This window comes from Marmota monax, unplaced genomic scaffold (assembly GCF_021218885.2).
Source record: "Marmota monax isolate L192 unplaced genomic scaffold, Marmota_monax_Labrador192_F-V1.1 WCK01_AAM20220418_F8-fsc00395, whole genome shotgun sequence".
Classification (NCBI taxonomy): Eukaryota; Metazoa; Chordata; class Mammalia; order Rodentia; family Sciuridae; genus Marmota; species Marmota monax.
In genome coordinates, this window is record NW_026693011.1 from 561,589 (window position 1) to 581,585 (window position 19,997).

Sequence of the window (19,997 nt, forward strand, 5' to 3'; positions counted from 1 at the left end):
ACTGACCTGACATCCAGGCCGTTTTGATGATATAGGGTGTGTGGATATTACCTGGCTACTTCCTGCTGGGTAGGGGCTCTGGGGGCAAGGGTGTGGCTTGGGTGTTGGTTCATTGGGAAGTGACCACAGGGGTGTAGGAGCCTCTGGTTATAGGTCACTCTGGTGATTTTACCCATGCACTTTTGCATGAACCTGAGGAGGCAGGGAGCAATCATTAATAGAAGTCCTATTACTAATATAGGAGTGAGAATGGGAGTCGGCCACATAATGAGGGTTGAGTTTAGCCAGCCTGGCCAGGGGTCATTTTAATGTTTCTTTTTAAGTTTTTCACCCAAACAAAAGAGGATGTTGACATTCTTTTTGACCAATCCAGTTTCATTGATACAGTAGCAGAATTCTTTCAGGAATAGGCATGTTCCTCCTTTGTCTGCCATCAGGAGATCTAGGGCTCCATGGTTCTGTAATAAAACTTGGGAAATAGATGTTATTTGCCTTTGTAGGGAAGTGAGAGAGGAGGCTGATGCCTCTACCACTTCCTGAAGTTGTTGTAAATCTTCTAAGTAGTGGTTACTGCATAACCAAGTCCTCCTGCCCCCAGTCCAGAGGCAGCAAGTAAGGAGGCCAGAGAGAGTCCAACTACTACTGGCAGAAAGATGGCCCATCTTGTCCTGGAAAGGGAGGAGTAACAAGCCATGTTAATTCAGCCTCACTGTACAGTTAATTGAGGGACAAGGTGGAAGGAACACAAAAGCAAAGGGCATGTTGAGGCTTAGATTATTTGTTAGGGTACTATTGCACCAGAAAAAGAACCCCTGCAAAGCAAAGGTTGGGGAAATAATTCAAATGACCTTGTCACAGGGTGCTGAACCAGAGGAAGTGTAGCAGCTGCGGATATTTCCCTGATGAGTTATAAAAAAGAGATACTTCCACAAAGGCTGGAGAGGGGTGCCTTGGGGTATAGTTGAGGTACTGGGAGGAAGATCAATGGGAATCACAGTTAATGGAGTACACCCAAAACCTGCACAGAGGGAACAGTCTGAAATGTTATTAACTTTGGATAAATTGAGAAGCTGAAGGCCATGATATATTAGGGCCATCCATGAGAAAGGGTCAGGTTTAGGAAGCGTAACTGCATCCAGTTGGTGTTGAGTTCTTTCTCTTGATCCTGGATGGTCATGTGAACTTGAGGAAACACTTGTATTTAAGTTTTCCATATTCTGATAGAGGCTAAGCGGTGTTTGGCAAAACCTCAAGATTCCATAAGCTGAGAGCAAGTGGTGCCATCCTGCTGCCATTTCACTTGGATTCAGAATTGCCATCTACAGGTTGGAATAGAAGGATTTAGTAAAAGAAGAAGAGGGTTGATGAGAAATCTTGAGTTTGGTGGGCCCAGTGTGGTGGAAGTCCAGGATTGGACATTTGGAACAGGCATCTTTTTAAGGTGGGAGACATGGTAGCAGGCAGAGTGGCCCAAAAGCAGGAAGGGAGGGTTTGGGACAGGAAAAGGGGTTTTTAGAGTCCCTTGTCCTACTGGGGTTGATCAGGGGTAGCTGACTAAGATCCAGGATTGTCCAGGAGATTGTCAATCCCGCTGATTGACAGGCGGTTCCATCAGTGCCTGATCAGTGTTTCTTTCCTGCATGTGGGCTACTTGCTGCTTTGTTCCTCAGTCACCTTCATGGACCTGACATTAGATGTAAGTTCCAAAGACACCCAACTTTGTAACTTTTTGCACTTTAAAACTCTCCCTGCACTTATTTCAGATACTGTCCTCTGTCCTGTTTTTTTTGAACAGGTAGTCACTGATCGGCTCTCTTGTGTACATGATATAAACTTGCTTTAATTTGGTTTAAAATTGGAGTAGATGGTCTTTTCTTTGTGTCGTGGTTCAACAGTAGGCCTATCTTGTTCTCCTGCCCTGTTTCCCTTATTTCTCTCCTTCCTACTTATGTGATTAGGCCAGGGGGATGCTGGGTGAGATGGCCCAAAGGAGAGAAGCCATGGATGGAGAAGGCTAGATGGAGCAGCCCAGGACACACACTTAATCACTCTGTACCTCCCTGCAGGGAGGGGCAGTTCCTGGAACAGATTACCTTAGCAACAGGTTGGAACAGGGGCAGGGTGTCTTGATAGGGAGGAGGAAGGCCTCTGCAGGTATTTCTGTCCCTCAGGGAGCCATCCCCAACTTCCCAGACTCACTTAAATTTCCCTCCTGGATCTGACCTGACTTGATTTATACAGGCTGCCTGTCTAATTCTGGCTTCAGGGTCCTCAGAGCTCCATTTTGTCTATGGACTGACACTTGGATGAACTGAGCTTTCTCATGCTGGAGCAGATGGTGGCTTGGGACAATCTCAAGGGCACAGGGGATGCCCTGGTGTGTGGAATTCTGATTTCATGCCATGTGAAGGACACTGAGTGGCAGAGAGGATCAGTGTACTGCTGGCAGAGAGCTGGGGCCCTCTATGTGACAATCATCCTCACGTCACCTGTGCCAGGTGTGAGCCTGGTTTCATGGATCCCACATCTTGGTCTCCCCAGTCTCCTCCATGACTTCCTCTCCAGTGACCCATGTTGCTGTTTAACGTTACTCAGTGCCTCATGCTTGGTTCAGATGACTCCTCCTGCAATTCATGGAAGACTGACATTTCTGAACAACTAACACTGGAGCCATGGCCAAGATTGCTGTGAGTTCAATTTGAATAAAAAATCCTTATCTCTTCTGCTTTCTCTGTAAGCCCTGCTCTGGACTTCCCCATGGGAAACCTAGAGAGCAGTAGAGCACAACTCTTGGGACCAGCACAGCACCATGCACAGGCCTTGCAGGGAACATGCTGGTCAGAAGGACATTTGTTCACAGCATGAGACAGAAGGAAGAGGACTGGTTAAGGAGCACTCTAAGAGCAAGCACCTGACAGCACAAGCTGACAGTTATCTTGGACATGGGAGGACCCACTTGCTGCCTGTTCCTTCTGTCCTTCTGCAAGTAGCAGAAGATACCTGGTGATAAAGGTGACAGTGAGGTCACACAGACTGAGAGGGGGCCTATATAAGCCCAAAGAGAAGCATAGCTCCCCAGAGAGAGGCTCTCAGGGAGATAACACCCAGAGACTCCCTGAGGCCTCCTACCATCACAGGAGCACTCTCCCCCAGTGGTGCTGCCCAGGGAGCTGGCCTAGTAACAGAGCCCTCTCCTGACACTGACTGCTTGACCCATCAGAAGGGAGGAAGCACTCAGGGAGGCCACTGCAGACACATTCTCCCAGCAACAGCATCCATGCTCCTCCCTGTTATTGCCAAACCCATATCCACTCTGGTTTAGCTACCTGCATCAGACCATCCAGGGACCACCTTGTGGGTCCAGAGACACGACACTATCAGAGACCATCCAGAGACCACCTAGTGGGCCCAGAGACATCACACTATCAGAGACCATCCAGAGACCACCTTGTGGGCCGAGACATCACACTATCAGAGACCATCCAGAGACCACATTGTGGGCCCAGAGACACCACACTATCAGAGACCATCCAGAGACCACCTTGTGGGTCCAGAGACATCACACTATCAGAGACCATCCAGAGACCACCTTGTGGGCCCAGGGACACCACACTATCAGAGACCATCCAGAGACCATCTTGTGGGCCCAGAGACATCACACTATCAGAGACCATCCAGAGACCACCTTGTGGGCCAAGAGACACCACACTATCAGAGACCATCCAGAGACCACCTTGTGGGCCCAGAGACACCACACTATCAGAGACCATCCAGAGACCACCTTGTGGGCCCAGAGACACCACACTATCAGAGACCATCCAGAGACCACCTTGTGGGCCAGAGACACCACACTATCAGAGACCATCCAGAGACCACCTTGTGGGCCAGAGACACCACACTATCAGAGACCATCCAGAGACCACCTTGTGGGCCCAGAGACACCACACTATGAGAGACCATCCAGAGACCACATTGTGGGCCCAGAGACACCACACTATCAGAGACCATCCAGAGACCATCTTGTGGGCCCAGAGACATCACATTATCAGAGACCATCCAGAGACCACCTTGTGGGCCCAGAGACACCACACTATCAGAGACCATCCAGAGACCACCTTGTGGGCCAAGAGACATCACACTATCAGAGACCATCCAGAGACCACCTTGTGGGCCAGAGACACCACACTATCAGAGACCCTCCAGAGACCACCTCGTGGGCCAAGAGACACCACACTATCAGAGACCATCCAGAGACCACCTTGTGGGCCCAGAGACACCACACTATCAGAGACCATCCAGAGACCACATTGTGGGCCCAGAGACACCACACTATCAGAGACCATCCAGAGACCATCTTGTGGGCCCAGAGACACCACACAATCAGCAGAGCAGTGTCTGTAATGTCTGACGGACTTGCTGGCTAGGTATAATGGAGATAGTACTGTTCTGTGTGTGTTAAGAGTGTGTTGACTATAACTGCACTTAAAATGCACATGGCTCTAGCTAAGTGTCACCAACATTGCTCATGACAACTGAAAGGAACCTCCCGGTAATAGGGCGCTGGGTGAGAATTCCTTCCCAGGCAACTCAAGTCCATGGACAACTGCAAAAATACAACAGCTTTGAATGTGAGCTTGGCCTGGCTCCCAGGGCTGAGGAGGTGTGACCTGGCCTCCAGAGCTGGACACTCTTGCCATAGAAGACTGAAGAAGGATGAGCTTCACATTCACTCTGGGGCTCAGCTCTCTCTCCTGCTGCTCCCAACAAGATGAGTCCAGCTGCACATACCTCACTGTCCCTGGGAGTCCCTGTGGGGGACTCAACTTGTCCTGAAATCCTCTGGGTCTGTGGAAGGAGTGCTAGGACTGAAAAGGAGTGAATTATATTCCAGATTTGAATAATTATGTGAACACAAACCCTAATGTTATGATTAACTCTAAAGCAGTAAAATTGATGAGCATTACACAAGAAAGTCTGGAGGATACACCACAGCTGTGGGGCCAGCAGCTACGCTCTTGCACCCAAGAGAAAGAGGTCATGGGTAAGGGCATTGGACCACTTCCAAGTACCCAGGATGACCCAGGAAGGAAGTAGACCCTTCCCAACATGGACAAGTGATGGAAGTCCCTACTGGCTCTGGCTTGGGGAACCTGTTACTTCCTCATTCTGATGTATTCATATGGATGGGGTCATGTGTCTCCTATGTCTGGCCTCCACTTGAATGTGGAAGCTGGTATTTCCTGCTCACTTCCCTGGAAGTTTTAGAAATAGCAACAGCAAATTCATTCAGGAATATTGATGAGGATGGCGACTATGGCCACAGGACCAAGGAGAGGTCTTGACTCTGACTCTAATGGCCCCTGGGGCCTGGATTCACCTAGATGTGTCCTGATTGCCCTGGTGAGGGCTTCCACAGCAGAGAGCTCTTGGATGTGCTAGTCATGGTGGTGGCTGTTTTCTGGATCAGAGTTCAGCAGGACAGTGATGGAGGACATCTGATTCACCCTCTCAGAAGCTCCTGGCAAAGTCTCATCACACTCCCTCCCTGGATGTCCATTAGGACTACCCTCTGAACCTCCTAAGACTGCTGTGGACAATTCAGGTGAAGGGTCACCTGGAGTCTCAGGCAGGACCTGGGCAGTCAGGCTCCTGTTCTCAGGTTCTGGTCTGTGGTGGACAGACTTTGGTTAGGACAGGGCTTACTGAGTGGGCTGGTCAGAGGTCCCCTGCCACTCACTAGTACTCAGCTGCTGTGGTGACCCAGCCTGGCTGTCTGTTACCCTGCAGGAACCTCACCTGATCCTCAGCCCCACACCTTCCATTTTCAAGGAGCAAAACAGTCAGAGGACCAGTACTGAATCTCAGGGACTCCTTGACATCCAGGAGGAATATGAGCCTGAGATTCACCAGGTGTCCAGGGTACCAACCCAAACTGACTTCCTTTTGCTCTACAGAGAACCTCAATGATGACCCTAATCAGAAATCTCATTGTAGACTGTCCCCTTAGACGATGTAAAAGACTCACCAGGGTCCTGTGAGCTTCCTCACCTCTGTCCCTGGTGACCACAGAACAGTCACTTCAGCCTCAATAAAGCTGCTCTGCATGTTGTTCATGTGAAAATGCTCCTGTGTCAAAGTGTGCATTGCAGGGACCCTGGGGAATCAAAGTGGGAGAGTGGACAGTGTTGTTCTGTCCTGAGCTGAGAGGAATTGTTATCTCCATTCAGGATGGTGGTGGCCTTGGGTTTGTCACTTGTAGTCTTTTTGAGGTTTAGGTCAGGTTCCCATGCCCCTTGATTCTCCAGTCCTTACACATGATTGAGTGCTGGACTTGGTCCAATGCTTTTTCTGCATCCTTTGATGTGAGGGTGTGATCCTTGTCCTCAACTCTATTTATGTGGTGAGTCACATATGAAAATTACATTATTGGTCTCCCAACCCTGTGAGGAAACCCACTTGATCATGGTACACTACCTTCTTATCTGCCCTTGAATGCGTGTGCCAAAGTTTTATTAAGGAATCTTCATTATATAGTGGTCCCAAGGGATGTTGGTCTGAAGCCTTCTTTCCAGTATGTGTGTGTGTTACGTTTTGGTATCAGTGTGTTACTGCCTTTTTAGAATAATTTGTTTCAATGTTTTCTCCTTTTCAACTACATAATTTGAGGAGGTTGGCCTTACCTCTTCTTTAAAGTTCTCTTTGAATCAGTTGACAATCAACCTGTTTCTGGGTGATCTTATGAAGGAAGAGTGAACCTGGGTATGACAACATCTGAACTCAAATTACTTGACAGACCTACTGGGCTTTTCTCTCTTGGAAAGACTTTAATGGATTTTCAAATTTATTGCTTGATATTTTTTCTGACTTTGTTTTTCATGTTTTTGTGCTTCAATTTGTGTATGTCACGTGTGTTTAGAATTTTCCTCCATCTTTTCAAGTTTCTCTAGTGTACTGGAGAATATTTTTCAAAATTGTTTCAAATAATCTTCTGGATTTTAGAGTAGCAATGTGTTCTATTTCATCACTAATTCTGTTTATTTGGATCTTCTGATTTTTATTTTGTTTAGTTCATCAAGGGTTTTTCAATCTTCTTCATGTTTTCTAGGAACAATATCTTTGTTTCTTTGATTGTTTGTATTGTGAACATACTTTCTAAAAACTCTTAACCAGAGTAATTAAGCAAGGCAAGAAAATTAAAGGGTTAAAGAAGAAAAAAGGACAAAAGTTTGAATATGCTGCTTGCTGGTGATGTGATCCACTCTCTAGAAGAACCAATGTCTCCATAAAAATGCTTCCAGATCTGGTAACCAACTTTGGCAATGTAGCTAAATACATCATACACACATAAATAAACCACTTTCTTATTCTACTAAAATAGGTCTACTGGGGCTGGAGTTGTAGCTGAGTGGTTGAGCACTTGCCTAGCATGCATGAGGCACTAGGTTCAATCCTCAGCACCACCTAAAAATAAATAAGTAAAATAAGGGTATTGTGTCAATCTACAACTTAAAATAAATTAAAATATGTCTCCTGATAAAGAAATCAAGAAAATGATATCTTTTTAAATAACTTTAAAATGTAATTGTAAAAAATGCAACCAAGGAGGTGAAAAAATCTCTGCAGTGGAAACAGCAAACACCACAGGGAGAAATTGTAGAACTCTGATATGGGAAGACCCACCATGTGCTTGGACAGTCAGAGTGAACATTATCAAGTGTCCAAACTAACCCAAGTGTCACACAGATTCATTGACATCTCCAAATAATACCAAATACATTCTTAAAAATAATAGAAAAAAGAGTCCTAATATTTGGGTGGAGAAATTACAACAGCCAAAGTGATCTTAAGAAGGAAGAGTGAACCTGGATATGACAACATCTGACCTCAGATTACTTGACAGACCTACTGTATCAAATACAGGATGGTATTGTCACCAAAGCAGACATGAATACCAGTGGGATAGAGGAGAAGATACATAGACAAACCAACATAAGTGCAATTTTTTTGACACTTGGCAATGTTTTAAAGTTGTGCTTCAATTTCTGTAAGTCAAATGTGTTTAGAATTTTAAACAGATAGAGCTGGGAAAACTGAATATCAATTTGTGAAAGTATATAATAGGTAACTGTCTGTCACCCCCACAAAAGTCAACTCAAAGTTGATTAGAAACCAAAGAATTAGACTAGAAAGTCTGCAAGATCTAGAATCCGATATTGCACCAACCCTCCTCTGCACTGACACAGGCACCAACTTCCTTTACCAGGTTACTAAAGTGCAAGGATCAAAACCAGGAATCAATAAGTGGGACAGTATCAAGTTAAAATCATCAGCACAGCAATGGAAACAGGAGTGTGAAAGAGGGCTTTCAGAATGGAAGATCTTTGCAACCTGCTCCCCAGTTAGGGCACTAATATCCAGTATACATAAAGAACCCGAAGCACTTTATGATGAGACACAAATAACCTAATAAATAAGTGGAACAGAACTGAGTAGACTACTCAGAATAGGAAATAATAGTGGCCAACAAATATAGGAAATCATGCTCAATAATCTTAGCAATCAGGAAATGCAAATCAAATTACATTAAAAATCCATCTCACACCAATTAGAAGGGAATCATCAAGGACACAAATAATAACAAATGTTGGCAAAGATGTGGGAAAGAGATCCACAGATTTAATGTTGTTGGGACTTTGAATTAGTGCTGCAAATCTAGAAATCAGAATGGACATTTCAGGAAAGACCAGGAATGGAGACACATTATGTCCCAGCTCTCCTCTCCTCAGTGTTTGTCCAGAAGAAATAAATCCAGCACAGCTCAGCTGTACAGCCACATCAGTGCTTATCCCAGAGTGTCTGAAAACAGCTATATACGTAATATTCCAGAAGCCCATCACAGATGAATGGATAAAGAGAAGGTGGTGGGTACACAGAAGAGGGTTTCACTCAGCCACAGGAAGAGAGAAATTAGAGCATTTTCTGGTCATTGGGAGGAACTGGAGAATATCATGTTTATTAAGTCCAGATTCAGAGGGTGAAATGTCAACTATTTACTTGAAATGCAAATTCCAGACCAAAAAAGAAAAAAAAAATCTTAGGAGGAATCCCAAGGAAACAGAAGAGGGAGGAGGGAGGAGAGGAAGGGGATCAAGGGAGAAGAAAGAGGGACAGAGATGGGAGGGGAGGTGGAAGGAAATTGACCAACCACCTGTGCACCTGCTTGAGGACACCACAAGTGGATTTCCCCTTATGTGCTCTAAGAAGCACTAATGTAAACAGATAACTAAAAAGATGTGTTAGGAAAAGGAAGAGGAAGAGGGTAAGGAGGGATGGGTAAAGAGGAGGGGAGGAAAAGAGGAATGTTAGGTTGTGAAGGGAAAGAAATTTTATTTCATAATGTTTAAATTATGGCAAATTGAAATGCAATATTACTTATAATATTGATGTGCTAATAAAAATGGAAGTAATAATTAAAAATCCAAAGGTTTATTTTCAGAGATGTCAAAGATAAGTACAGAAAATATTGTACATAGAGCTCCCCTGGGAAGCTGGTACATGAGAGGCCCCAGATGCGGGAATCCAGCTCCACCCCCTCTGCACCTGCTCCTGGCTGACCTGAGCTCCCTGTGTGCTGAGCACCCACTACTGGCCCTGGGCATGCTGCAAAAAGGTTTGTGTCAGGCCTCACACTGAGGTCCCTTCAATCTGTCTCTGGCACAGTAATAGGTTGCTGTGTACTCTACTCTCAGACTGCTCATTTGCAGGTACAGCATGTTCTTGGAGTTATCAGTGGAGATGACCTTCACAGAGTCTGGGTAGTACATGCTACCACTACCTGGGTAAATTTGCCCAACCCACTCCAGCCCCTCCCCAGGAGCCTGGTGGATCCAGTTCATCCCATAGCTACTGAAGGTGAATCCAGAGACTGCATAGGAGACTTGCAGGGAACCCACAGGCTGCACCAGGCCTCCCCCAGACTCCACCAGCTGCACCTCACACTGGACACCTGCAAACACAGAGGCAGCCTGGTCAGGACACTGGCACTCATCCACTCTTCCTCTCACTCCTGTCCACTCACACACTCAGGATCTCTGGTTCTCCATTCATTACCTTTGAAAACAGCCACCAGGAAAACCCAGCTGAGCACACTCTCCATGGTGAGCAGCTGTGTTCAGTCCTGGTCACTGAGTGGGCTGAGCTGGGAGTCCAGGGCTGGGCTCCTGTGCAGAGCTGCAGGGTCAGGTGGGCTGGTTTTCATGAGCAGAGGGAGGCCCTATTTGCATATCCTCCTGCTATATAGCAGCTCTGGTTGGAGGCCTCAGAGTTGACAATACTCAGAGCAAACTTGAGCAAGTAGTAGATGGTTGGTGATGTTTTATTCATGAAAGATTAACTCATAATATTAAATGTGTTGTTCACTCTCTCCAGGAAGATGTAAGTGACAAACTAGTCCAGCATCTAGGCATGTGCTTCTCCCCTCAATCCCTCTGCTCCATGAAGCATCTCATGTACAGTACAGGGCAGAGCTTGTGGGGTTTCTGGAGCCCCTTCTTGGATGAAGAACAGGGTGTGGGTTTGTGGCACCGGTGTACATCTAAGGACTATGAAGATCCTGGTGGATGACAGTCCATCTTCAGAATTCTGGGCCACTGTCAGCTCACTGGGCCTGCCTCTGGCTTCCCACTGCCCTCTGCACCTTTGGCTGACTTGAAGCAGCTGTATTGATACATAAGAGTGTGAGCACAGCTGTGCCATCGTCCCCACCAGGGCAGCAGTGAGTGCAGGGTGGAGCACCGGTCCCTGGAACCTTGTCCTCTCAGGCTCAGTCTGTGATGGTGCAGATGAGGAAAGTCCTTCAGCTGGGACCACAGATATGGAGGGCTCAGCTTGTCCACCTCTCCCCTCTGCTCTGCAGACCCATGTGCTGTGTCCTCAGGCAGCAGGTCCCCACTGTCTGCAGCAGCTACAGCATCCCAGATGCCAGGAGTATCCCTGCAGTGCCCCTGGGTTTCGGCTTCTCCTTCATCCTGGAACAAAGTGCATGGACACTGTGCAGCCCTCCCCATCCCAATGCCGCAGTTGGGCTGGGCACAATTCAGGAGCCACTTGTCAAAAGAAATGAACTTTATTTTTAGAACACACACACCAAACCACACAGCTCCTCAGGGAAAACCTTCAGAGCCCAACTGCCACCACCGGCTTCCCACAAGCCTCTCAACCTCCCCCACTCCTCCTGCTCTTGAGGTTGATTGGCTGGGTCACGTGGGCAGAGCCAAAAAATGTCCCCCAATGAGCAGCTCCATGGTCTTAAAGGGTGGGTTAGCAGCCCAATGAGCATCACCACAGAGGAGCCAATCAGCTGGCAGCTGGAAGTTTGCTGGGGCCCCTTCGGCTGTGGCTCTCAACAGCCCTCCCCAGCCCACCTGTGAGCTCCTGTCCTGCCTTCCCTGGTCTCTGGGCCTCTCTGTCTCTTGGGACGTCTGACTGGGGCAGAGCAAGTGGAACCCTGGCTGCTATTTCGAGAGTCACTGCTGGTGTCCCTCAGGGTCCGCCAGACCCTTGGCGTCTGATCCCCTGGGCAGGATCTCAAGCGTGATCAGACACTGGACTCCTTGGCCTGTGGTTCTGGGGGGCAGAGATAGTGCAGGAGAAGCCATGGGCCACACTGGGTCAACCAGGAGAGGAAAAGTCAACCTCTCAAGATTCTGGCTTGAGGAAGATAAATCAAGTGAGTCCCTGCCACTGGTGGGTCAGCTCCATGGTGGCTTTGTTTGACCACAGATGTGCAGTGGGTCTCCTTCAGCTCAGGCAGTCACAAGAGCAGAAAAGTCACCTGGTGGAGGCAGCCCTCTGTATCCTTCATGGTCATGGTGGAGATGCCCTGGGATGTCACAGAGGTCACAGTGGGAGGTGCAGCTCAACTGGACACTAAGGTCACAGAGCTGTGATCTCCTGCTCTCTCAGACCCAGCAGAGGAGCATCCCATTACCAGGAGCTTTTAGTTCCCTTTTACTATTGATGTGTGTCATGGAGGCCACAGTTGAACTGTGTCCTTATGAAATTTGATGACATCTTTGTCAATGCAGATAATTAGGAATCTAGCAGATGATGGGGTTTACTGGTGGTGCCCCAGGTGTGGATCAATGGCACTTTAATGGGAGACTCCCTAGGGCTGGTAGAGCCTTCCTGGGACCCTGAGCCCCAGTGGGACCCCAGAACCACTCAGGACTCCAGCCCCATCTGCCTCTCTTTGCCTCCTGCCTCCTGCCATGTGGTGCTGCAGCCTCAGGAACCTTGGTCAGGAATAGCACCTGGGTGTTTGCACCCTGGTCTCCAGAACCTGCTGCATTACAGCTCTCTCCTTGTGAACCCTCAGCCTCAGGAGCTGCTCAGAGCAGCACAGACTGGACTCAGCCACACTGGTGCTGGGGCCTGAGGTGGTCATAGTGAGCATCTAAAGAGGTGTACACAGCCCTGGGCCTGGGTAAAGGGTAGGTCTGTGCCAACTCTGATGTGTGTGCTAGGACAGTCACCAAGCAGAAAACCTGGCAGCACCCATGGGGCAACTCTGCAGCCTACAGGGTGCCAGATTGTAGAGGTGGGTCTTTCTCCACCTGCATTTAATAGAATGCCCTGGATTGAAGTTTACTCAGGCAGAGCTTTGTCCCAGATGTGACCCCTACACAGAGTTTCACAAATGCCATGACTAGAGGATCCTGGGAGCAAGTCTTCCTAAGACCCCTGAACTGTATGTCTACTAGCTGAAGGACCAGCTTGGAGAGCAGTGGGAAGGAGAGTCCACCATGTGCAGCCTGCCATGAGACCAGCAGAGACATGGGTTGGAACAGCCTGAGGCTTTGGGGGTGAGAGAGGGAAGGACCTTTGCCCAGGTTTCACAGGAGATGGGATGTGGAGTCCAAGAGACCTCTCCTTAACTCCTTTACTCCATGAGTTTTAAAGGACTTTTCCTGATCACCATGTTGTCTCTTAATTAATAAGGGGATAATATAGTATCCACAGAGGAGGAATGTCATTCAGCCAACAAGAATGGCATCCTTTCCCTCCTAGCCCTGGGCATGATCCTGGAACACATGGACCTTGGTGAAATGGGTCAGGCAGAGGGGGACCATCACCACACCATCACTCATGTGGGGAAGCTACTTCATTTGGTCCTTTAAAGAGAGAGGACAGTGGCCCCTGGAGATGGGAAGGTGCAGGGAGGGAGAGGGTGAGGATGGTGGTGAGGGCCATGTGCAGAGAGGGCCTTGTCATGGTGCTCTGCATCTCACAGGATACCTGTGGCCCACAGCCAGGCTGTGCTTCACAGTGACTGGGGCAGAGCAGCTGGTGGGCTCCCCACATCCAGGAGGGACAGGTGATGGACAGCTGGGTGTGCCCAGCCTGGGATCCATCATGGTGCCTGGCACCCCTGTGTCAGGGTGCTGTCCTCTGATGCAGAACATCTAAGATTCACTGAAAGTATGAAAGTACAGTTGGAATGGCCAGCTGTGTGTCTGATTGTGTGGGTTTTCTTTCTCCAGCCAGGAAGTCCAAGGACCAGGGTAGAGGAGAGTGTGTCTTCAGAGTTGCTAATTAAGACCTCAGGACACCAAACAGGAAGAAGATCTGATTTTATTGTGCAGTTACTGTGTATATATATTCAGGCAGTACCTAAGCAGATTACAGGCAGCCACCAATGCAGTTTCTGCTAACTGTCCTTGCAGCGACCAATCCAGGAGTGACCCATGGAGCAAGCACAGGGACCGCACACATGTTCTCAATCCCAGGGCTATGCCCATGGGATAAGCAGCCTCCTGCTCACACATCTAGCACAAGGGGAGTGGCCTGCCACTCAGACACCCTTAACATATGCCATGTATGCAGTACTCCATGCCCCTGTCCCCATACCTCCCCCCTCTGCCTGTGCCACAAGGACCTTGGCCAGCATTGATGTTTTTCATTTGGTTGCCCTTACATGGTTACATAAACATCTCAAAACACAAGGAAAAACTATCACTAATATAAACAGTAGGGCCAGGGTAATAGCATTATAAGGATTATTCAATTTAGCTATCAGGTTTTTCAGTTAATCCATAGAAGAAAGAAGAGGTTGTCAAAATAGACACCTTAGTCTCACTGATTTTGACAGTGTCTTAGGTTTTGCATAGCCATAACACTGTTAGCATCCCAAGTGCCCTTAATATACTTAGAAAAACTGGAGAAATTTAAGGTTACATTTTAAGATACAGCATATTGGCTGACACAAATTCTATGAAACTCAGGGTCACAGTGAGCCTTGCACATAAACATAATATCTAGTTGTTCCTGGTGGAGGTCTGTTTCTTGCTGAATGAATAAAATAGCACCTCAGAACATTTCACTTAAGTCATGTTGAATTAGAAAGGCTTCTGCTGTGGCAGTAGACACATTGCTCACAGTCTGAGCAGTCTGGATACTCTTAGTGAGTGAAGCAGTGGCAGTGGCTATGGTGGTGATGGTGGCTACCAGGTCGATAATTCCAGCAATGAAGAGGCTAATTGCACACCTTGTCTGGTGCAGGATGTCATTCAGAAGACTCTTCATCTCCCTGTTACAAGGTCTCTTCCACTCTTTGGACAGGTTCACTGGAAGCCAGATTGCTGGGGGGCAGTTTAAGGGTAAAAAATACATTTAGCTTTAATATCAGGGGTTAGATAATTTGTGAGCCAGCAGGATGTGGTGACTGCACAATGGACCTCTGTATGAGTGCTATTTATGCCATCAGTGTCATTGATTATTAGCATGGCAAAGAGTGGCGTAACACAAGCTTGTGCCTAGTGGGTATGGGCATAATTTGGAACAAGGGCAAATCCATGGTCAGGGTCAGGACTCAATATCAACCCATTAATCCAGCCAGCTGCTGCCCATTTGTGGGCCTAGCCGCCAGCAATATTGGCGTGATATCCATCATCCATACTGATTTCCTGCATACCGATTCATAATGGCTCGTCCTGTGTGGCAGGTACTGCAGTGCCCTGGTGAAGGCGATCCCCCACTCACTGTCTTGACAGGGTCACAGTGAGAAAAAGTGTTGGCAAAGCCGCTCTCCCACTGTCTTGACAGGGTCACAGTGAGGATGAATGCTGGCAAAGCCACGCTGGTTGGTGGGAAACCAAAACCATGAGACCCTTTTTTTTATGAAATTGGGACTTTTCATTTTCATGCTTATGTTTCTGACAGGAGGCATGAGTATGTTAAATGCCAAACAAATTAAATTTCAGATGGCTAGAACATAACAGGTAGTTCATGCCTTGGAGGCTGTTCTACTACCCCTCAGCATATCAAGGACAAAGTAGAAGGCTGTTCTTCTATCTCAGTACATTGTGGACAAACCTGATAATGGACAACAATCATCCTTTGAAAGGTCATGAGAATTTTAGGCACCACATTGATTATATCAACTAGAACCCAAGCCCATATTTCCGGTCTCTTAGAAAACCTAATCAGTATGCTTATTTCATAAAGTTCACCACATGTAGTCTCATTTTTACATTTAGGAAAGTTGAAACATATAAAGATATATTTTTCTCTTTTTATAAACCCTTTCTTACTTTACATAGGGATATATGATGAGCATAGTTAATATTGGTGGAAAGTGGATTGATTTTTAGAACTTACTTTCTATTGAGAAAGATTATAAAGATATGAGAACTAGTGCACCTTGATTGAGAAACAAAGAAACTCTTTGAGAAAGTAGTTCAACCAGTTTTATGAGAATAAATTTAGGAATTAATTAAAACAGCTTTATAAGACACAGTTTTAGAATAATGTTAGAAATATTATTTTATTTAGATTCTTAAGTTCAGAAATTCTTAAGTTTTTAGTTGTATAGGTTTCTGATATGTTTTAAGAATGATTCATAAACATTAGGATATTTTAAATATAAGATTTAAAGGGACTTTTTTAGATGGGAATTTTAGATTAGAAATAAAGTACAAGTGTACTTTAGGTTAATGATTGGTTAGAAGACTTAGCATCTGGTTACGTAGTTTGGCATTAGTTAATAAGAAAATAGCATATCTTGGGAAAAATAGTAAATCTTGGGAAAATCTGAAAAATGTAAATTAGTGACGTATTTTATTAATGATTCTGTACTTTTAATAATTATATAACTGAAGGATATATCCTGGAAAAATGTAAATTAATGTTACATTTTTTGTACCCCCAATCATGGTTAAGGAAATGTCATGTCTTGGCAAAGTTTTAAATTATATAATCAATGACATATTCTGAATCTATAATGATGAGAAAAATTGTAATAAAAGATGACCCAGAGAAAGCTGCATTAGCTCTCTCTCTGGAGATTGCTCAAATGAAACGACTCCTGTCTCATCTTTTTGCCAATGCCACTCATCCTTCAAGACTCCCTGGACCCCGCTAGGGCAGGACCCTGGCAGTGCCCCATGTGGTTTTTGGGCACATCAGTTACATTCCAGGGAGCTGCACCCCCCTAGGCACATAGGTGTTATTCTACCCAGAGAAATTCCTCTTATCAAGGAGATAAGATATGGCAGTGACACATTATTCCATGGGATGATATCATTATCTGAGGGGGGCTTTCCAAAAAGCATTGATGGACAAGTTGGCAGCAAGGGTTTCTTGCATTTGCCATGGGGGAGTCTGTGGCTATAGGTAGTATTAACTATACCTCTAAGGTCAGTGAGAGACAGCCCAACATATGACTTATTATAGTTATCTACAATAGTTTCATTGGCAAGAGCAAAACAGAGGGGACTCTCTGGATTATAGGTTTCGTTGTCTACTATGGAGAAAAATAAATACGCACAGTGGGTATAGAAATGCTGGTATTCTAGGGGACAGTTACCTCCTGGATGGATAAATCAGGATCAATAAGGTTGGAATTATTGGAAAAGAGCTTGGGTAAAGCCTGTCCCAATTAGCAATAGCCAGAAGGGGTGGTCTAGTGGTCAGGGCTCAATTTACCTGATGGGAGGCTTCACTGTTAGCAGGGAGCATTGCACACAGTAGGACCACCATCATAGGCCCAGGGATGGGTTTGCCACCAGGCAAAGGGGCCAATCTGGTGGCTTGGTCAACAGGACCTTTAAGATCTCTCCAGTTACTTTACGTGAGGTCTGCTTGTGTTGTTGAGGTCTCTGCCTGTGAGGGTTTTTCTCCAGAGTTAGTTCCTTCATCTCCTTGGTTGGTGGTTCTGGGTGCTTAGGGCTTGACTTTTTGGCAGGCACCAGCTGGGGTGAGGCTCCTTTCACATATGCAAACCCTCCTCCCATGGTTAGGAGGTACCCCAGACCATCCCATGTACTTGTTACGGGATCCCTCCATGAGACCATAGGTGGAGGGAGGGCCCCATAAGGGAGCCCCATGTTTATAGGCTGCTGTGACTGTAGAACATTTTGACATTGAAAAAAAATTTGAAGCAAGTAAGGTTCTTTTCAAGGCATCATGAGGGGCTTGGTATAGCTTCTCCCTCTGTTTTGTAGCATGGTCTTAAATTCCTTGTATGTTCTTTCTATGATGTCTTGAGCCTAAGGGTTGTAGGGGATCCCAGTTAAGTGCTGTATATGCCAATCACTGCAAACTGTCTGAAATGCCTTGCTAGTACAGGCTGGCCCATTGTCAGCTTTAATAGAAATGGGAACGTTTGTGATTCCAAAACATTGAAGTATGTGGGTGATGACCCTTTTTTTTGGTTTCTCCTGTGGGGACTGTGGCCATTACACAGCCTGAATAGATACCAGTGATTACACAAATGTATTTTAAATTTTCAAAAGGTGCATAATGAGTGACATCCATTTGCCATAAAGCATTATATGTTAACCCTCAGGGATTCATTCCAGAAGGTTGTAAAGGGCCAATGGGGAGAAAAGGTGCACATTTTTTGCAGTCTCTGACTAGCTGTCTGCAAGCCTCCTTAGCCTTGCTTTTATGCAACTGTCATGCCTGAGGGCAGCAGAGAGCCTTGAGCTGCTTGTGTCCCTGTATCCTGGGTGGCCAAAATCCAGTCATCCAGTGTGACATTGCGTGCTGGTGCCACTCCTGCTCTGTGTTCCTTTAGTCCATCCCAGATCAACTCCTTGGCTAAGGCTGCCCTAGGTCCTTCATGAGACTCCTTCCCTTCTACACCTTGTTTACTCTCTCAATAAACTGGCACGTCCTCCGTGGCTCTCTGCCTTAAGCCCTGTATAGGGACAGTACCTGTCCCAGCTGGTAATGTCCCTAGGCTCTCAGAGCACAGAGCCCACCTGGTCACAATGCTTGTGTGGGCCAAATTATTGATCTTCAAAAGGATTTCTGCCTCCTGGAAGGGTTTCTGGGAGACCATGGCTTGGGCCTGCCTGGTGGCCTGGTCATTTCTAAGCTACCATAGTCCCTTGCTGGCATGGGCATTGCCCCATAAGGAGGCAGTTGACATGGACTCAGGGAAGGATATAACCTTTGCCTGTCAGTAGAAGGTGCCCCTGCACATTTGTGGCCACTTCTTGCTGCACATGAAGGCCAGCAGCACCATGTCCTGCCTCTCTCCCTCCTGCAGCTGTGGGGTTGCTGGCTGTGAAGTAGATTCTCGCCCCTTTCCTGTGCCTGCTGCGTGTGCTTGCTTTGAGGTAGATAGCCACCCCACCTTTTTCCTCTTGCCTGTGTGTTTTCTTGATCAGTCTCACCAAAGATTTTTCCATTTTATTGATCTTTAAAATGACAGAGCTTTTTTTCATTGATATTTTGTACTGTTGGTTTTATTCTCAGTCACACCATTCATGTCTTTATACATGTACTTACGATAATGATGTCCATCTCATTCCACCGCCATTTATTTATGTCCACTTTATGTCAACAAGACTTCTATATTTTCAATATTATTTGATCAGCTCAATTACATATAATTATTTGGCATATTAAAATTTACAAATGCATAAACAAAATGTTATAAGAGTCATTTCTTTCTGCCTGTATTTTCTATATAAAATTTCTCTGTCATAATCTTCTCAAATAATTATGTTTCTTCATACCAAATACAAATACAGTAATTTTCCTTTCCTTATGTCTCTAATATCATTATTACCTAGTTAATAATCATATTTTGTACAATACCTTTTCATAAGTGAACAAAAATGATATTGCAACTGATAAACAGAGTTTTCCCAATTGTTTACTTTCCCAGTGGATTAGTTTCTGTCTCCTGTGCTTCACTGAAACCTCAGGACTTGCTCTGGGGGCCTCGCTCAGCTCCTTCCAGAGCCCAGTTGGATGGTGGGATCTCTTTCCCTAAACATGATCCCTCACTTGCACACAGTCTGTATGTGACTGCTTAGGCCTGCTTTATTTCTAGGGGTGGGTTTCAGGGGTTCCCAAGCACTAAGCCACATCCCCCATTGTTATGTATGTTATTTATAGGTAGGAATTTAATGAGTTTCACCCTGCGTATGCCTGCTTCTATGAGTGTAATATTTGGACTTAGTTATATGAATTAAATTCAGGGATTTGACAGTTGAAAACCTTTTATTTATTTATTTTTCTTCTAATTTGTTATATATGACAGTGATATGCTGACAATTTATATTACAGATACAGAACACAATTTTTTCCTATCTCTGGTTGTACACAAAGTATATTCCCACCATTCATGTCTTTATACATGTACTTAGGATAATGATGTCCATCTCATTCCACCACCTTTTCTACCTCCATAGCCCTCACTTCCCCTCCCACCCATTTGCCCTATCTAGAGTCCCTCCCATGCTCCACTCCCCCCAATGCAATTGTGAGTCAGCATCATCATATCACAGAAAACATTCAGCTTTTGGTATTTTGGGATAGACTAACTTCATGTAACATTGTATTCTCCAACTCCATCTATTTACCTGCAAATGTGATGATTTTATTCTTTTTTAATGCTGAATAATATTCCATCGTGTATATATACCATGTTTTATTTTTCCATTCACATACTGAAGGGTATCTATGTTAATTGCACCATTTAG

At 45.8% G+C, this 19,997-nt stretch overlaps 1 gene segment (V, D, J or C); it reads right to left on the minus strand.

Moving 5' to 3' along the window:
* Positions 1 to 9,629: 9,629 nt before the first annotated feature.
* LOC124098421 (immunoglobulin heavy variable 3-23-like) lies at positions 9,630 to 10,225 on the minus strand. The segment is given in 2 exon segments: positions 9,630 to 10,006; positions 10,111 to 10,225. Coding segments are annotated over 2 exon segments (375 nt in total).
* Between the last annotated feature and the right edge of the window lie 9,772 nt (positions 10,226 to 19,997).